The sequence below is a fragment of the Canis lupus genome, chromosome 18, assembly GCF_011100685.1.
Source record: "Canis lupus familiaris isolate Mischka breed German Shepherd chromosome 18, alternate assembly UU_Cfam_GSD_1.0, whole genome shotgun sequence".
Lineage (NCBI taxonomy): Eukaryota > Metazoa > Chordata > Mammalia > Carnivora > Canidae > Canis > Canis lupus.
Window position 1 is genome coordinate 40,493,275 of NC_049239.1, and position 19,159 is coordinate 40,512,433.

The 19,159-nt window shown below is 35.9% G+C and overlaps 2 protein-coding genes and 1 pseudogene across 2 annotated transcripts; 2 read left to right on the forward strand and 1 right to left on the reverse strand.

Annotated features, from left to right (window-relative positions):
* OR5BU1P (olfactory receptor family 5 subfamily BU member 1, pseudogene) lies at positions 1,538–2,539 on the forward strand (annotated as a pseudogene).
* On the forward strand, positions 12,015–12,953 carry OR5W1 (olfactory receptor family 5 subfamily W member 1). Its single transcript, NM_001388616.1, has one exon. It carries the CDS (start codon positions 12,015–12,017, stop codon positions 12,951–12,953), a length of 939 nt encoding a protein of 312 aa, NP_001375545.1.
* A 4,939-nt stretch (positions 12,954–17,892) lies between these two features.
* On the reverse strand, positions 17,893–18,897 carry OR9M1 (olfactory receptor family 9 subfamily M member 1). The gene has a single exon (NM_001389199.1). The coding sequence runs from the start codon at positions 18,895–18,897 to the stop codon at positions 17,893–17,895; it is 1,005 nt and encodes a 334-aa protein (NP_001376128.1).
* Between the last annotated feature and the right edge of the window lie 262 nt (positions 18,898–19,159).

Genomic DNA, 19,159 nt, shown 5'->3' on the forward strand with positions numbered 1-19,159 from the left:
GAGCCAAAGCCAAGAGTCTGATGTTTAGCTTACTGAGCTACCCACATGCCCCTTTCAAGGGATTTTTAAATAGAATTGGGAGACTATAAAGAAATAGGCCTTATGCATATCCTCACTGGTAGAAGCGTAAACTTTTGAAGTGGGCCAAACCAGAAATATTTCAGTGACTCAGCCTGAACACCTGCAACTTGCTACAGGAAGAGACTTTTCTCAGTAGCAGTGTTAGCAATCAATTATATTCAGTCAAGATTTGGCTTTCTGTTGCCAACACTAATCAAAAATTATTGTGAAGAATGCATATAAACATTTCCTTTTGGCTTTAAACACTTTTGTTCCCTAGTGTGATACTATTTACATTGCTACCCAAATCTACATACCCTGAATTGTGATTCTTTGATCCCAAACAAATACTCTTACTTAATATTGCCTCCTGACAGTTTTAGGTTGACATTTTTATAATGATAGTAAAGATTTTAATTACTCATACTATAATAGAGATAGATAAGGAAACCATCACTTTTTTATTACTGTATAAGTGATATTGCTGTACATGTGAATTTAAAATTTGTTCTAGAGATAACATATTGCAAATACTAATATATATAAATCCAAGTCCTTATGGACTATAATATATAAGTCTAGAAAATATAAAAATCAAACCATTATCCATATTACAATATTCATTTATCAACAGAGATACACATACATAATTGTTATACAAATACAAGAGAGAAAAAACCCCTATGCTTCAGGAACATTTGTTTTCCCTCTTCTCATTTTCATTTTAATAAAGAAAGTCAACTTAAAATCCAAAATATGCAACTTTACGCATCATAATCTTTCCCTCTTCTCTTTATCGTTTTTCTTTGGCTTATCAAAGAATTTGTCCTATGGGTAAGATCAGTCACGCAAATGGTTCTAAATGTTGTGACAAACCAGTGAGGAAAAGAATGGTGAAATAGTTCTATAAAACAGTGCTTCATGCTTCCATAAACACTAAAGATAGCACATGCCAAAATCTGTAGTATAATTTCATTTATTAATTTATATGCAGTATCATTCTCAGTGATAGAATCAATTATGTTTCCCTAATAATGCAATAAATGTGTTTCTTTTTGTCAAGCATATATTAGTATTGTACCTTCTAGTCTTATCTCTAATTTTATTGTCTCTTTAATGTTATTTTGAATCTAGGAAGAGCTTTCAGTTCATTTAAATGAAGTACCTGGTACTGGGCTTCAGAAACCAAGACAAGTCACATATGTCAGCAATAATATACAGGTTCAGAATTAAAGTTTATCAACTTCCAATCCCAGAAAATTTGTTTTTTTCACAAGACAAAAATGCTGTTTGAAAAGTGACACTTAGTGGGCTATTTTCTGAGGTTAAAAAGGACAATTTATGAAAAACAAAAAACAAATCACATTCTGGGTTCCCCACAGAGAGCCTGCTTCTTCCTCTGCCTATGTCTCTGCCTCTTTCTCTCTGTGTCTCCCACGAAGAAATATTTTTTTAAAATCACATTCTGTCTTAGAAATAATAATTTTTGGATTTATCCCAAAGAGTCAAATTCTGAACTATAATTTTCTTGATTATTTTTGTAAGAGTTTACAGCAAAAATAAAAGAAGATGGGCAAGATAAATTCTTTCTCTTGGGAATTACCAATAATCGGACATCAAAGGGAACCCATGTACCATATCTTTAGTTATTTATTAATCTCCTGGCAAATCTTGGAATGTTCATTATAATTCGAATGGATTTCCAACTTCACACACCAATACTTTTTTCTCAGCCACCTCTCCTGTGACCTTTGCTACTGCACATCAATTGGACCCAAGATGTTGCTGGATCCATTTGCCAACATCAAAACAATTTCCATCACTGGCTTCCATCACTCTTGAGCTTCTGCACCTGCAGAATGAATGTCTATTGCTATTGGTGACAATCTCTGATTGATACAAAGCTATTGGCAACCCCTGTGCTTCCTGCTCATGGCCAGGATTTCATGAGGGATGTCAAATGCTTTGATACTCCTGACATTAACATTCCACTGTCTGTCTGTAGGTCATGTGATATATCATTTCTTCTGTGATATCTCTCTCTCTCAATGATTTCATTATTTTTAACATTTTTGTCTTCACTGAACTGAGTACCATTTAGCTTGACTCTTACTATCCTATTCATCTTGAAGAACCACTCTTCTGAAAGGAAGTTCAAAGTTTTCTCCACCTTCACCTCCCACTTAGGAGCTGTTGCAATCTTCTGGGGAACTATGCTTTTCAGATATTCTGGGCCAAATTCTTTTTTTCTCCTTAGATTAAGACAAAATGAACTCTTTGTTCTACACTCATGTAATTCCTATGTTAAATTCTCTGATTTACAGCCTATGGAAAAGAATGTGAAAGAAATGGTGGAAAAATTTGAAAAATAAAATTTGATTTTAAGTAGTCATATAGTGTGAATAAATATGTATTCATACACATATACACACAAACATACTCTTCTGTTTTCAAATCTTCTATTAACAACTATATTATACTATACTATTCAGTTGTCTTAAATATCTTAATTAATACAGTAAGTATTTTACTATGCTACTATGATACCAATATTTGGAGTTTCCTAAATATGCTATATTTTATTGTATGTGTCCATTCTAAGGAAGGCACACTTAATATTTGGAAAACTTTCCAGTCTTCATCTTAGTGCAAACCTCCCAGTCTTGCATTAGTTGTTTATTTTATGCATTAATTTAATTATTCTAGGAACTACAAGTATTTAGTATACACTTTTTTGCATTATAGGTATCTTGAATTTCATGGTGACTCCACTAGTTTGTATTCCAACTAATTCAATAACATAATAAAAATAAGTAAAATTAATTAATCTTACAAATTATTCATGATAAACTCTAAATCTCTCTTAAGTGAAAAGGCAGGATACTCCAAGTTCAAACAAAATATCTACTTCTGGAGTATAGAGAAGAAAAGCTTCCTTGAAATTCTATTCAGATCTAAATGGTGAAGAGGGATACAGTGGGGATAGAGAGAAGAATCCAGGCAGAGAGGGTGGAATTACAGATCCTGAGGTGGACAAGACAATGTCTTCTTAGAGGTTATATAGTTGTATGGGAACAAAACTTTCTCTTTCTACCTTTCCTGGTTCTTTGGTTGATCTAATAATTTAATTGATATAAGATAAATTAACAGGAGAAAAATAATTCAACTTTATATGTACAGCATCTCATAAAAATATGAAACTCAAAGAAGTGACCAAAGAAGGTATTTGATATATTTTGTAGACAAAAAACAATGTACTTGTGAAGAATTGACATGCCAATACAGTTTCGACTTGGGGTAGTAAAAAAGTAAAGTGACAGAGTTTGTTTAAACAACCTTTTCAGCCCTAATTTCCCTCTTTGGTGATGAAGAGGTCTCTCCTTCTCCTGGTACAGGGAGAGTACCCTTCAGATGGGAAATTTATTTCCTGCTTTCAGAAAGACAAAGGAGGGCCAGAGTGTCCTTCTTGCACCTTCTGTTTCCTAAATAACTTTAACTTAAAATAATCAATAACCAAAGTGGTTTATTTTGGTGTGGTATAGTCTGCTCCTCCTCAAAGTCCAACATGGGAAGGATAAAAGTGCATGGTAGGGGGTCCTTGTAAAGTACATCCTTGTACTGAAATTCAAATCAGTCACTTCCACTTGGCACTTCTTCCCCTCTTCCAACTTCTCAGTCCTGGTTAAATGCTCTTCTTTGTGGTTTATAAATAAAACTCCACTCAAGGCATCGTTGTACCTATGGCTCAATTGATCTGAGCACTGTCTCCAATATAAGACCATGAACATTGTTTGCTGAAGGTTGAGTATCATTCTTATCAACCCAGCTCCTTTATCATATCTGGAACACAAAATGGAAGAACAAATAAATAATAAAAAGCATATACTTGGGGCACTTGGGTGTCTCAAAGGTTGAGAGACTGACTTTGGTTCAGGTCGTGATCCTAGGGTCCTGGGATCCAGTTCTTCATCAGGCTCCTGTGGGCAGCCTGCTTCTCCCTCTGCCTGTGTCTCTACCTCTCTCTCTGCATCTCTCATAAATAAATAGGTAAAATCTTAAACACACACGTGCGCGCACACACACACGATAACATTTTTGAATGTTTATGAGATATTTGTTGAAACCTAATTAAATAAGGGTATAATGTGTGCTATATATATATATTTAACAGCCTTTAAGAAAATACATAAAAATGGTTGTGGATACTAAAGTAATAAACCTATAAAGATACTTATATTAATTACATGGGAATAAGAAGAAAATCATAAGAAGTACACAGACCTGTGTACTTTCTGGATGTGCTCTCTTCATCTGCCTCTACTCAACTTTTCTGATGCCGACCACTGGAAGCAGCTTGTTGAGAAAACATGGATATGGCTATGTGTTTGTAGGACCATGTAAGACCCAATGACATTCTTAAGCAACTATTAGAATTGTACCCCTTAAGTAATTATAATTGTTCTTGGTGAAAGAATTTCAGAAAGGAAACAAACCTCAAAAGGCTCCTCTGATTTTGATGGTGGCATTTGTGGGAAACTATGACAGATTGTGGGGAAAGTGTGGTGGTAGAAAAATAAATCTATAAGGAAGGCTTCTTTTGGGGAGAAAGTTATAAGGTTTTCCACTTGTGCCATATTTTCCCAATTTATAAATACTTAAAAAAAAAAGATTTCATTGACTTATTCATGACAGATAAAGACAGAGGGAGGGAAAAAAAAAAAAGACAGAGGGAGAAACAGGCTCCACAAGGAGCCCAATATAGGACTCGATCCCAGGACCCTGGGATCACAACCTGAGCCAAAGGCAGATGCTTAACCAACTGAGTCACCCAGGTGCGCCAAAATTTATCAATATTTTTTTTTGTTAATCTTTCTTAGGAGAAACAACAAAGCAAAAGCCATTTTTTTGAAATGTATTAAAGTCTAAACAAAGAGTCTCAGTGGATGAGAGGCTTCTAATTCAGAAGTTATAAATATGCCATCGTCCTTCCATATGACATATGACAGTAATATCATGTAAAGATTGATTTGATCTGCATGTTGGCCTCTTCAATCACATATAATGAATGTGAACTGACAAGAAGAAAATCATAAACCAATTAAATGAGATGTTTTTAGCTCAACAAATGTATGTCTAAAAATGGAAGAGATCAATTTAATTAATTGTAGGCTTTCATCTCCCTGAATTTATGTAATTAGTAAAAAAATCACTTACTGGGAATGTTGACTACTAGACTCATGACTTAAATAGGAACTTGGGACAGATGGCCTGGACTAACCCTTCCATGTGGGATTCTACAGAAATAGGGAAAAACATCAAAAGGTTTTGCTCTATTCTGGTTCATTTACCTCCTTCCTCACCTGTTCCCTTCCACTCTCTGCATGGCTACATCACAGGGTTCTCACATATCCACCATGGGCTGATGAAAGAATCATTATCCAGTATTATATGATAAATGACTATTGATATAATAGGCTAGTTTCTATATCTGGACTCCTTTCCTTTAGCCTTCCATTGAAATCCCATGGATAAAAATGACATAGTGATGATAGATTTAGGCATTCGTGTAACACAGTGAGCAGATAGACGCATACTAGTGGTAGTCTGTCTAGCACCATGTGTTAGAATTCAACAGTGGTAAAGCTCAATAACCCAGTAAGTGGGTGCTCCTGTGTAAATGTCAGAGGCAGCAACTTTAAACCTCTTTGGTCATTCCTCCCCAGAAATATGCTGCGAATCTGGCAGCAAATGCAACTTGAAATCACTGTGGTGTTTAACAACTCGCTCTTCCTCCTCACTAGACCTCATCCCCACCACTCTATAAAAGAGGACCTCTCACTAGATTCTCTCTAAGGCCCTTTCGAGTTGCTATAATTCATCTTCCTATTCCTGTGGTTCTGCGGCTGTGTAAACCTGTGCTCACTATTGGAAATATTTAAAAAGATAAGCCAACAAACCAAACAAGTGACTTCCTCTTTATACAAAAGAATGGCATTATGTCTCTAGGCTGATTTGACCTGAGTGGTAATGATAACTACTAGAGAGTATGAGTGGTGGAAGGCCAAATACTTATAAATAGAGGTTCTTTCCTGGTCTTCTATTCTGTTTACAGAATCCAATGGACACCACAGAAATGGTTATACAACAGTATTAGTATTCAGGTAAATAAAAATTAAAACCTCAGTGCTATACCTTGACCACCTAAAGAATGGCCATAATGAAAATGATTCACAATGTTAACATCCAGCACTTGTGTGGATATGGGGCAATTATAGCTTTCATACATTGACAGCAGAGATCAGAATTGATGCGCAACGTTGGACAGCTGTGTGGCAGGATCTACTATAACTGGCCTCCAAATTCTATCCCTACCTCTATATCCAATACAAATGAGTGACTATGTACATCCAAAGCTTGTACAAAAAATTATCATAGTAGCATTATTTGGAAATTGACAATAGCATAGGGTATTTGTTCATTTGGGATACCTCTCAGCAAAGAGAGTGAAAAAACTATCACCATGTGCAACAGCATAAGGGAATCATATATATAACAATGAGTGTAAGAATCCAGATATACAAGGTTACAAACCACATAATTTCATCTCCATATACTTTTAAAAAAATACTAAGCTATCCATATTTTATATCAATTTGTGTTGGGGCTTATAGTCCCCGAAATGCTGTTATGTTCGTGCTTTGGTCTAAGTTATGTGTGCAGAGATGTTTCATTTTTTCTGAAAAGTCACTAGTTGTTTTTTTAAGTAGTAAATACACACATTATAATTGCAAAATTAATTTTATTGTTTTGTTTTCAAAATTAATTTTAAAAGGAAAGATATTTACTATCAGATTGTAGACAACTACCGAATTTCATATTAATTTTTAAAATCTCTAGCAGTTTTTTCATGATGTTTTCAAGATACCTATATAAAACTAATAAAGCCTGCAACTTTTTGAAAATATCTCACTAAATAATTATCTTATATGCCACTAAAAATGGATTGTTTGCTTATAGAATAGAGATGTTAGCAATCTACAACTCCTGATTTTCATGCTTCCTGAAACAGGAAGACTTAGTGAACTTGATACCAGTATCACACATGGAACTTATTCATAAAGGCTCTTAACTTGGGGCCAGACACTACTATCTGAAGGAACTTTTTTTCGGATTTTTTTTTTTTTTTTTTGAGAGAGAGAGATCACACTGTGGGCGGCAGAGGCGTAGAGGGGGAAGGAGAGAGAGAATCTTTAGCAGGCTCCACACTCAGCATGGAGCTCTAAGCAGGGCTCAATCTCACAACCCTGAGATCATGACATGAGATCATGACCTGAGCGGAAATCAAAAGTTCAACGGTCAACTGACTGAGCTGCCCAGGTACCCCTGAAGGAAGGAGTTCCTAGGTAGTGTTATATATATTTTATTCATGAGACACACACACACACACACACAGAGGCAGAGACACAGGCAGAGGGAGAAGCAGGCTCCATGCAGGGAGTCCAACATGGGACTCGATCCGGAGTCTCCAGGATCATGCCCTGGGCCTAAGGCGGCGCTAAACTGCTAAGCCACCCAGGTTGCCCGATAGTGCTATATTTAAGGGCACCCATGTCACCAAGGGAGTTCTTGAATTGTAGATTTTTTTTTCTCACTTGTCTGTTTCTGACATCTTAAATTTAACCTTTAGTCTTGCCTCTCCCCCACCTTATAATTAAAGAAAGCTACTGTCCATTAACAAATTCCTTTGGGAATTAATTTAGATTATCCAATTTTGTGCAATGTATTTCCACACCCACTCCAGATCTAATGGGGACTAGGATTAGACTACTTAGTCGAGGGGAGGGGTGGCTAGGGGACCATATTTAAGTTCGAGTCTGGCTCCCATATGAACAGAGTGTAGCCTGGGGAAATTTGACCGCCCTGCAGACAGAAAAACATCTGCAGGGAAAATGGGTATGGAAAGGAATCAGAGGAAGGTGACTGAAGATGCCTAAAAAGAGAGAAGCAGTAGGAAAGCACTGAGGTAGCACAAATACATCATTTTCTTGAGTTCATCTGATGGCAAGGTATTGACAATTACTTAGGAGCTTTGGGGGTTGTCTCAACAATATCTCCCAGAGGAGTACATTTGGTATTTTGGTATTGTGATCATCACGCAAAAACAACAATACATGTAGGAAAATGCATTAACAATTGCCACGAATATCACTTTTCCAAAAATTAAAAATATATTTATTTCATTGACTTTTGCTTGAAGGATGATCTAATTTTATAGCGAGTAAGGGGCAATTCTATGACAAAAAAGACAAACAAGTGGGGGAAAAAAGTACAAAACCTATGTTTCTATTTGCTTCAGGTGACGTGTCAGGAGAAACAGGAAAGTACCTGAGGCATTGGGATGCAGGACTGGTAGGTGCCTGTGCATCCTACTATTTTGCTATTTGTTTATACAGATTTTGCATTTATAAGTTTGTGGCCATTAAATTACCTGCCTCAAAATCTAATGTATGTTATTTTTAAAAAATCTTTGTAACATTAGTCAAGAGTAGATATTTAAAGAATACATAGCAACCTATGCTTGTAAGTGGATAGCAATGATTCACACACGATTCACCCACATGATATACTATGACTCAGAAAACAGGCAATACGGAGATGATTTCTCTAAATTGCCAGATTGCACAAGTTCAAAGAAATACAATTTCTTTCTTTTCTATTTGATTCTTGGAATTGTGCAATGCAGGTTCTTTTCAAATCACTTTTTCTTCATGCCAACATTAATAATGTGCAAGTACCCAGCTAATATAAATAAATTGTATTACCTCTCATGTGACAACACTTCTGCCTTCCATTATTGTTGGGATGCTACTTTGGTGGAGAAGTGGGACAAGACAGCTTCTCAGTTCTGTCAGGAATCTAAGGATCTTTGGGAAGTCGAATGTCACTTTAACACAAACACACTATCACATTCTATCAGAGGATTTAGAGTGCTGTTTTTTTTAGAACAAAATTTGTTTCACTGAACTATTTTCAAGAATCTCTTGTGAATAATTTCTATAGATTCAATGAAACTTAGTATCAGTGAGACTCTAGAGCTTTACTTATTACCTCTCAGTTTCAATTTCTGTATCATATTATGAAGTGGGAAGAGACAAGTCAGGACATGGGATACTTATGAAATATGTCATAATATGTGCTTATAATTAGATAACATGAAATATCTGACTATGGTGAAAGGCCAAAATTGCCTTTATTTAAAGTCAATCTTCGTGCTCTTAAAAGACATTTAAAATTCATTTTTTAAAATATATAGATATGATAAATTATATATACATATATAATTTTAGTCACATAAAAGTTTTTGTGATATGTAGAATTGTATATAAATTAAGTGGTCACTTAGCAGAGGATAAATAAAACAAATTAATGTACATTAATACAATGGAATGCATGGCCTGTATTAATCATACTTATTTATATACATAAAGTATGTTTATCATGATGTCACTTATTTAAAAATTAAAAATTCAGTGATTTGAACAACAATATATAGTTATTGATAGACAATGTGATTTTGGTCAGTTTTTTTCTGTTTCTACAAAATTTTTACATTGTGATGAATTGTCTTGAATAGGTATGTATTTGTTTTATAAATTATTAAATTATCACAAAAATAAATTTTATAAGAGTGTAGGAATTGGGAAACTAGAAATAAGGAATGCTTGTTGAATGGGGTCATTTTGCTACTGCTGAAATAGGAATAATTTTAGGTGGTAAGGTAGAGAGGTACAACATTTTTTTTTAATGGTCTGTATTTCTTGTTCAAACACCTTACCCCTGTGAAATAACAGAAAATAAACCATCACAGTATAATATATCTTGCTTATTCCTGGGAGACCAAGAAACCAGGGACCAGACACAGAGATAATTATGTATAAATCCAGGTCAGTCAGGAGACAATGTTGAACCCTTTTGCAGACAGAAATGCATGGAACAAAGAGGTCAGTAATTCTGGGGAAGACACTAACATTTTTTGCTATTTTTCTGATTTATACTTTAAATTTTAGGGTTTTTTTATCCTTTTTTAACTGAAAACATGATATAAAACCAAAGAAGTGTGTGATATGCTATAGAAACTTTTATTTCAATTACTTTTATAAATCTGCTTGTTTAAAATAAATATACACATAGAAAGTAGGGAGGAAAAAAAGCAAGTATGGACTGCAGAGATATCACCTATTTTTTTTTAATCTCTTACTTGTATTTTTATATATTCTTTTAAAAAGCTTATTCTCAATCCTTCTAAGGAAGCATTTTTTTTTTTAATGTGTCTACAGGGACTGTTATTTAAATGAGTTTAAGCCAAGGGTTTGGAGACCTACACATTGATCACTAGATCATTATTTAGGTATTTTTTGAAATCTCTTCTTCATCTAATTTCATCTCCTATATTCTGATGAATAGAGGAGGACTTGTATGATATTACATACAATATAGTTGGTTTAAAATAAGACAGTGGGGCAATATAATTTAACTGACCCTCAACCACCATTTTTTTTTAAACAAGAGGAGGCAGATTTCAGAGATATTTAAAGACAAAGTGATAAAATAAAACAATAATTAAAAGTCTAGGAAAGGGAAGCCTGGGTGGCTCAGTGGTTGAGCATCTGCCTTCCACTCAGGATGTGATCCTGGAGTTCCAGGATGGAGTCCAACATTGGGCTTCCCTCCAGGAGCCTGCTTCTCCCCCTGCCTACATTTCTGCCTGTCTCTCTGTCTCTCATGAATAAATAATAAAATCTTTTTAAAAAGCCTAGGGAAGTGGGAAAAAGGTATAGGTCAGGCTTGAATCTCTCTGGGGTGTGGGACTGTGGGCATCAGTATTTTTAACATGCCTCTTACAGATCTGAACAGTTGGTGAATAGACTATGAGGGTTCTAATGAACTGGGGCAGGGAGACTCAGTACACCACATTCCCTCATTTAACGCTCCATCACCCATTACCAGAATCCCTCCAGAATCCCTATGATTAGAGCCCAAATGTTCTCCATAATCTCCCCTGAGCAACAGCAACTGTCAGAAAGCAACATGATTAGCCTTGACATTTTGTGGTCTCTCATTCTAGAGTATTGAACATGGAGACCCTCCCACCCTGTTCTTCAGCAACCACACCCTCCCTGCTTTAGTGGGTCCTGAATCACAGACTATCTCTAACCCTTGTTTACTGAGTCTGGATAGGACCTGGGGTGAGTGGGGAAGTGGAAGCATATTGCATGAAGGATTTTTTCTTATGGCCCTCTATTTTGGAATTTTTTGGGGAAAACAAAGGAATATATTCATTACTTGTGCCTCTCAGTTATGCTTCTCTATTACAGAATATATCAATATTTCTACTAGATCTAAAAAGAAAATCTTGTAGAATACATGGTTATCTGGCCAAATAATTATAAGAACCATCGCCTCAAACTATGAAGACATTAATGTCTTTATATAAGAAAGAAGTAACAAAATCTATCATACATACAGTGTATGTTGGTATGAAAATAGTATGCTTTAATTTGAATGAAAGTGTGCTATGAATTCTGTATAGTGCTGTTCAAATGTAGGCAATGTTAATATCACTATCACTATACCAATGTATTGATTTGGATATATTTCCAGGAAAGTCTGCTTCACCTCAGCAGTCTTGACATTGCCTCTTTTCCTAAATACAAAATAAAGAAAGAAAAGAAAGAAAGAAAGAAAGAAAGAAAGAAAGAAAGAAAGAAAGAAAGAAAGAAAGAAAGAAAGAAAGAAGAAAGAAAGAAAGAGAAAGAAGAAAGAAAGAAAGAAAGAAAGAAAGAAAGAAAGAAAGAAAGAAAGAAAGAAAGAAGACCAGCAGTTTAACTACTAAAATGATGTTAATCCTGGTACCATTTCTTTCTTTCACAAGCAGGGGTTCCCAGATCTGAGTGATGGCTGTTGAGAACTGCACTGTGATTACTGATTTCATACTCCTAGGACTTTCTGGCAGAAAAGATGTGCAGCAGGGGCTCTTTGTGCTCTTTCTGCTAGTTTACAGCACAACCATGATTGCCAATCTAGGGATGATCCTGCTGATCAAGCTGGACTCCAGGCTCCACACGCCCATGTATTATTTCCTGAGCAACCTGTCTCTCTGTGACGTCTGCTACTCCTCCACTGTCTCTCCCAAGATGCTGGCTGACTTCTTGTCTGAGCAAAAGAGAATTCCATATGATTTATGTGCAATTCAGATGTATTTTTTTGGGGTCTTTGCAGATGTGGAGTGTCTCATGTTGGCTGTCATGGCTTATGACCGGTATGTAGCCATTTGTAATCCACTTCTTTATACAATCGCCATGTCCAGGCAAATCTGCATCCAGCTTGTGTCCCTTGCCTACATCGTCGGTTTTGTGGATTCAGCAATCCACACCTGCTGCACATTTCGATTGTCGTTCTGCGATTCCAATATCATCAATCACTTTTTCTGTGACATCCCACCCTTGCTAGCCCTTTCCTCTTCAGATACATCCATCAATGAGATAGTGATGTTCACTTTCATTGGTTGTGTAGTGGGCTGCAGCATCATCACTGTTCTCCTCTCCTACAGCTATATCCTAACTACCATCCTTAGAATGAACTCAGCTGAAGGGAGACGCAAAGCCTTCTCTACATGTGCCTCCCACTTGACCGCAGTGGCTATATTTCACGGCACACTTCTGTTCATGTATTTCCGACCGAGCTCCAGTTACTCAATGGACACAGACAAAATGTCTTCTGTCTTCTACACTGTGGTCATCCCTATGTTAAACCCACTCATCTACAGCTTAAGGAATAAGGATGTGAAAGGTGCCCTGAAAAAAGCAATCAGCACTAAATTATGTTCTGGGTGAAGTTGTGTTTTTCACCCAAAAGTGTTTATTTAAAGATTCTGAGAGCTGAAGTATGGTCCTTTGACATCAATTCCTGTAGTCTCATCAATACAAGCTTCTAGATGTTTCCTACTATTTATCATTGTACCTAACCTGAATGTGGAGAGAGTCATTATTGATCTTATTTTTCTGTTTAAACTAAGAAAGAGTAGGACTAGGTTTGGTTGCTGATTTGCAAAAAAAGATCTTTTTATACCTGCCTTCTCTGTTCATAGAGATGGCTCAGTGAGATCACATGGGAATAGCAACTACTCTCCTCACATCAGTTAAACTTTTGCACTTAAACTTATGATATTTTTGAAGCCATGAATTCAATAAACTTGCCCAGCCAGAAGGTAGTATTAATGAGTTAAGCTGAGTTTGTTTGTATCCTTTCTAGGGACGGGTATCACCCTATAAACGTTCCATCATAGCACTTAGATGTATATCAGTAGTAAGTAAATACATAAGAATAAATAAAAAAATACTGTGCCCTAATTCAAAGTTCCATAAATGCAATGCCCTTTCCAGGATTGTTTACCAATATTTCTACTTTATTATTTACAAAGCTGAGCTCCAGATGTCATTTAAAACATTTATTAAATAAATGCATCTGTGTCTCCTGCAAAACTGATGCAAAGGAGCCTTTGCAAATTCACACACACCCACACTCACACACAAACATGCCAATACATACTCATACACTCACACAAACACACCCACACACAAACCTGACTTTTAAATATTATTCTAGTACGTTTGTCTTAGATTAAATCTTCCTGCACATCTTTTATTTTGGCCTACGCTGAAATAACTATCAGGGACAGATAACACTTGCAGTAAAAATCTTTTTGGACCATGTATTCCTCATCATTCTGGCCCAGTAGACATCTGAAGGAACAATTGCTCTTAATTTATGCTGCACCTCATTTGCACATTAGCCTGTGAATTTCCCTTCTTGCTCTTACTCTGGGGAGCAGATATGACGCTGTTGACAACTATACAGAAACTGTACAAAAGAAAATTGAGGGTCTTTACCTTGTCCAAATGCCACTGGAAAGATGACTCAGTCTCCCTTGATGTGTTCACAGCATTATACTAACAAAATAATAAAAAAAAACCTAAAATTCCTAATTAATACAATTTAAGTGGAAAGGAAAATGTATTAATATTATGTTTAATGAAATAAAGACAAAGTAATATTTACATAGAATTCTATTTGTAATAATAGGATCCCTGTGCATCTATGAAATAAACACAATTTTAATTACTGAGTAGCTGATGTTAAGTAATCTTGTATCATTTCTATAAACTCAATTGCATATGTTATATGCACTGTCATCAAATAAGAATTAATTCACTTCTGAAAAACATAACAAGAGGTTCTCAAGAGTATTCATTTTATTTTAGGTCATTGTCAAGAAGAGAATATAGGAGCATTTTTTTTTTTTCTGGTTCCATGAGGAGAAAATAATGGCAGTACAAAGTTTTCCATTTAAATCTTCTTAAATATTTTTATAAGTTCCTTTAGTATTTAAAATGGGCTAAGTGTACTTCAAAATGCCATAGAATTAAATAACACATTTAAAAGTTGCAATTTTCAGCAAGTTACTAGTATTTCATTATCTATTGAGTAATTTAATTTACAACCTTAAATAATTTGTTGTTCATAGAATGTATCATATAACAGGACCTCTCCATCACTGTTGAAATCCCTTCCCATCACAATGTACTTTATTGAAATTGTATTAAATATATTCCTATCTGTAAAGATTAAACCTATCCATATTATACAAAATTGGATTCACTGGTCAGCTTTCATATATATATATGTAAGAATAAAAGATATTCCCTTTTCTTCTTTATATTTTCTTTTAAAAACCTTAATATTATATATATATATATATATATATATAATATGAGTTTGATTTGCCAACATATAGCATAACACCTAGAGCTCATCCTGTCAAGTGCCCCCCTCAGTGTCGGTCACCCAGTCACCCCATCCTCCTGCCCACCTCCCCCTTCCACTACCCCTTGTTCGTTTCCCAGAGTTAGGAGTCTCTCATGTTTTGTTACCCTGTCTAATTTTTCACAGGAATTTTCTCTCCTTTCTCCTATAATCCCTTTCACTATTTTTTATATTCCCCATATGAATGAATAGCCTTTATACATGGTCAGGAAAACAGGATTTTTTTTTGTTTTTGTTTATGCTTTATTTTCATTTTATTTTATTTTTTTAAGATTTTATTTATTTATTCATGAGAGACAGAGACAGAGAGAGAGGCAAAGACATAGGCAGAGGGAGAAGCAGGCTCCATGCAGGAAGCCCAATGTGGAATTCGATCCCAAGATTCTGGGGTCACACCCTGAGCCAAAGGCAAACGCTCAACTGCTGGGCCACCCAGGCATCCCCTTTATTTTCATTTTAAAGAATAGTAAAGATGAGAGAAATTTTAAGATAAGAACTGGAATTCAGAGAGAGACAGACCTGGTTCACATCTATATACTATCATTTACTTGTTAGCTGTGGGACTGTAGATTACTTGTTCTGTGAACACTAAGTGTCCTCATAGACATAGTTATTTTTATAACCAGGTATATATCTATTTATCTGAGGATGATAATGGAGTTTCTAAGATCACTCAGAGCCAACTAAGTCTCTCTCAAGAACTAAACCCTCAGGCTGCAAGAAAACATGGTATAATCCTTGGTGTCCTGTCATGAAATCGTATCTCCAAGATCCATTTTTATCTACTTGAGAGTCTGCTCACCCAGTTATTCAGATTCCAGTTGTACATCATGGCGCTCCCTGCCCAGATACCTTGGGACTTGTTTTTCCTGATACTACCTTCATTCCTCATTAGAGCTGAGCAAAGATTTCTTCACTACTACCCATGCTGGACACATCATTTCCATGTCCAGGCTAGATGCCTGAATCTGTACTTCTGAAATAAGTCTCAGACTTATTTGTCTCAGACTTATTGCCAAAAAACGATTTGTCTCAGACTTATTGCCAAAAAATGAGTTTAAATAACTAATCCCAGAATACCTATTTTATGTTATTTGTGCAGCTCTATCCCAAGAGCCACAGCTGAAATAGGATGTTGTTGGAGAAGGTCATGGAGAGGAGGTGATTACTGGTTGATCTGTTAGCTGGACTCAAGGAATCAAATGATCCTCACCCCTCCTCTGTCCTTGGAATGTACATTCTGCCTACAATTCCCACAGTTTGAATTGTTCCAAGGACATATCCTTGAGAGATCAATGTGTTGTTGACACCACCTGGACACTTTATATGACCAAGCTCAATTAAGGCCTCTGTATAAATTTTTAAGATTCTGGAGGGCAGGAGTGGAGATCTACTCATCTTTTGGCTACCCAAAATAAGCCCTCATACATAAGTTCATTGCACCTGCCACCTACCAATCTGGAGTTGTCTGTTTCTTTCTTCTGTCTCTCCCTACTTTCCATAGGGTTAGGGAGAGAGAGGAGAGGTTAATGAACCAGCATACACTTAACAACAAAGGAATCAATACCCATATGTTGTGATGAACCCATACACTGTGGTGAACATTTTCTACTAAGTGTTTAGGATGAAACACTTGCTTTTCATTGGCACTAGCTGACATTCCACTCTTCCCTATTGATAGCCCACACTGACCAGAGCTTTACCTCACCACTGAGCTATATGAACAAAAACCTACTTTTAAAGCCTGGAGCTGAGAATGGAACTGTGATGTTGGTTTATACCCCAACATGCATTTTCACTGTCATACGACTTTCTTGTCTAATTTGCCTTCTCTCCCATTATTCAACCTCTCCTTTGGTTCAGCACTTTCTTTAGGCTTTCAGCTATGATGTCTATTGGTCATGTCCCAACAGCCTACATAACTTTGATCCCACCATTTCTTGGCTTCTGATCCCATATTTGGTTGTCAGAGGATAGCCTCCTTCAGGAAGTTCAGCTGTTTGCTTAACAATCAAGAGATTTCAGACTGAAATAGTTTATGAGCCAGACTTTAATTTTGTTGATATTTGCAAATTGTTTTTTAATAAGTCACTGTACTTGACAATATCATGCAATTGTCACATGTGTATACAGTACTCCTCCAGAGAAGGAAACAAACAAACAAACAAAAAACTGCAAGAGAAATAGTTTCTGCCTGTTATAAGTGTATAATCCAAATTAAAAACAACAAATAGCAAATATATTTATTTCATTAAAACTTAATAACTGCACTGGAGAAAATGTGATAAAGAGGTAAGGCATCAAATAAGGGACAATAGTTAATGATGAGTCTAGTAGAGGGATAAACACAAACTACAAGATTAGACAGAAAATTCTAAGAGTTTTAAAAGAAGTACCCTTAAGGTTCTAGTGAGGTTTAGGATGTTACTTACCATCTCTAATTGAAAGGGTATTAGAAAAAAATCATATAGAAGTTAAAATTTGAGGAAAATTTTTTTAGAGAGAATATAATTAGCTTAGCTGCAATGCACACATATTTACATGGAAATAAAAATTAATTGAAAAAGTCTTAGTTAATTGCATTTATTTTCTTCCGCAAAAGAAAATTGTGATATTTTAATGGCTTATTCAATACTGAGAATAATTATGATAAAGTTTAGGATGGGAGAGAAAAGGAATAAGACTATGGACTATAGGACATTATGCAAAAGGTAAATCTACTCTGGAATATGTATTAAAAATGTCAAATTTAAAATAATAGAGAGAGAGATGTAATACAACGATATGATGGGATCTGGCTCTGATGTTAGGCCTGGGCAGTATTCTGTAGTTGAGACCTCATTACCTACAAATTTGGGAAACATTCATATTAAACTGACTTTCCCAACAGAACCAAAGTTCAAAGAACAGACATTATTGAAAAATTGTCAGGCTCAGTTTCATTCTTCCTTAAGAAAGCAATTTTCTGCCTATTACTTTCCTAAAGGCATTTTTGACGTCTTTGTTCCTTAGACTGTAAATTAAGGGGTTCAACATAGGTATGATCAATGTATAGAACACAGAGGTCACTTTGTCAATATCCAGCGAATGACCAGTGCTGGGGCGCAAATAAATAAAAATGAGGGTACCATGGTAGATCGTGACTACGGTCAGATGGGAGGCACAAGTGGAAAACCCTTTCTTTCTTCCTTCAGCAGACCCTGTTTTAAGAATAGCTGCTATGATGCAGACATAAGACAGAAGGACTGCTAGAAGACAGATAGCTTCCACCAAACCAGCAAAGACTACCAGAATGATGTCATGCATGTAAGTATCAGTGCAGGACAGAGAGAAGAGTGGGGAGATATCACAGAAGAAATGATTAATTTCTTTGGAGCAGAAAGACAGATGGAAGGTATTAGTAGTGTGAATAATTGAACTCATGGTACCTCCCAAAAATGCTCCAATGGCAAACTGGGAGCAAACCCTCTTGGACATAATAACCATATAAAGCAGAGGGTTGCAGATTGCTATGTACCGGTCATAAGCCATAGCAGCCAAGAGGAAAGATTCTGTGTCAACCAAAGAGCAGAAAAAATATAACTGTGCAGCACAGCCCTTGTAAGAAATGGTCTTTTCTTTGGAAATCAAGTCCACAAGTAATTTGGGGGCAATAACAGAAGAGTAACATACATCTACAAAGGACAATATACAGAGGAAAAAGTACATCGGGGTGTGCAAATGGGAACTAGTTGTGATTAATAAGATCATCCCAAGGTTCCCCATGAGGGTAACAGAGTAGATAAAAAGAAACATAACAAAAAGCACCCTCCAAAGTTCTGGATGGTCACTAAATCCCAAGAGAAAGAACTCAGACTTCACAGTGTGGTTCTCCAACTCCATTCTCCGCAGTGTCCCTGGACTTCTGAAGTGGTGGCACGATAGTGATGGCAATATTAACAACAACCTCAGCATTCACTAAAAAATAAGAAATAAAACAGTCAAAATAAATAGAAGAGGAATTCTAACTCCACGTGGGCATCCTCATAACATCTAGGCACATCTATAGCTCATGTAGTATCATGCATTATAAATTTTCATGACTCAAGCCGATGGCAGATGCTCAACCAACTGAGTCACACAGGCCCTTCAGATTTTTGCATTTTTAGTAAATTGAGAATGCATCACTTCTATTACTTAAAGAAATTGTTTTCCAAATTTAGGAGCACCGTCATCA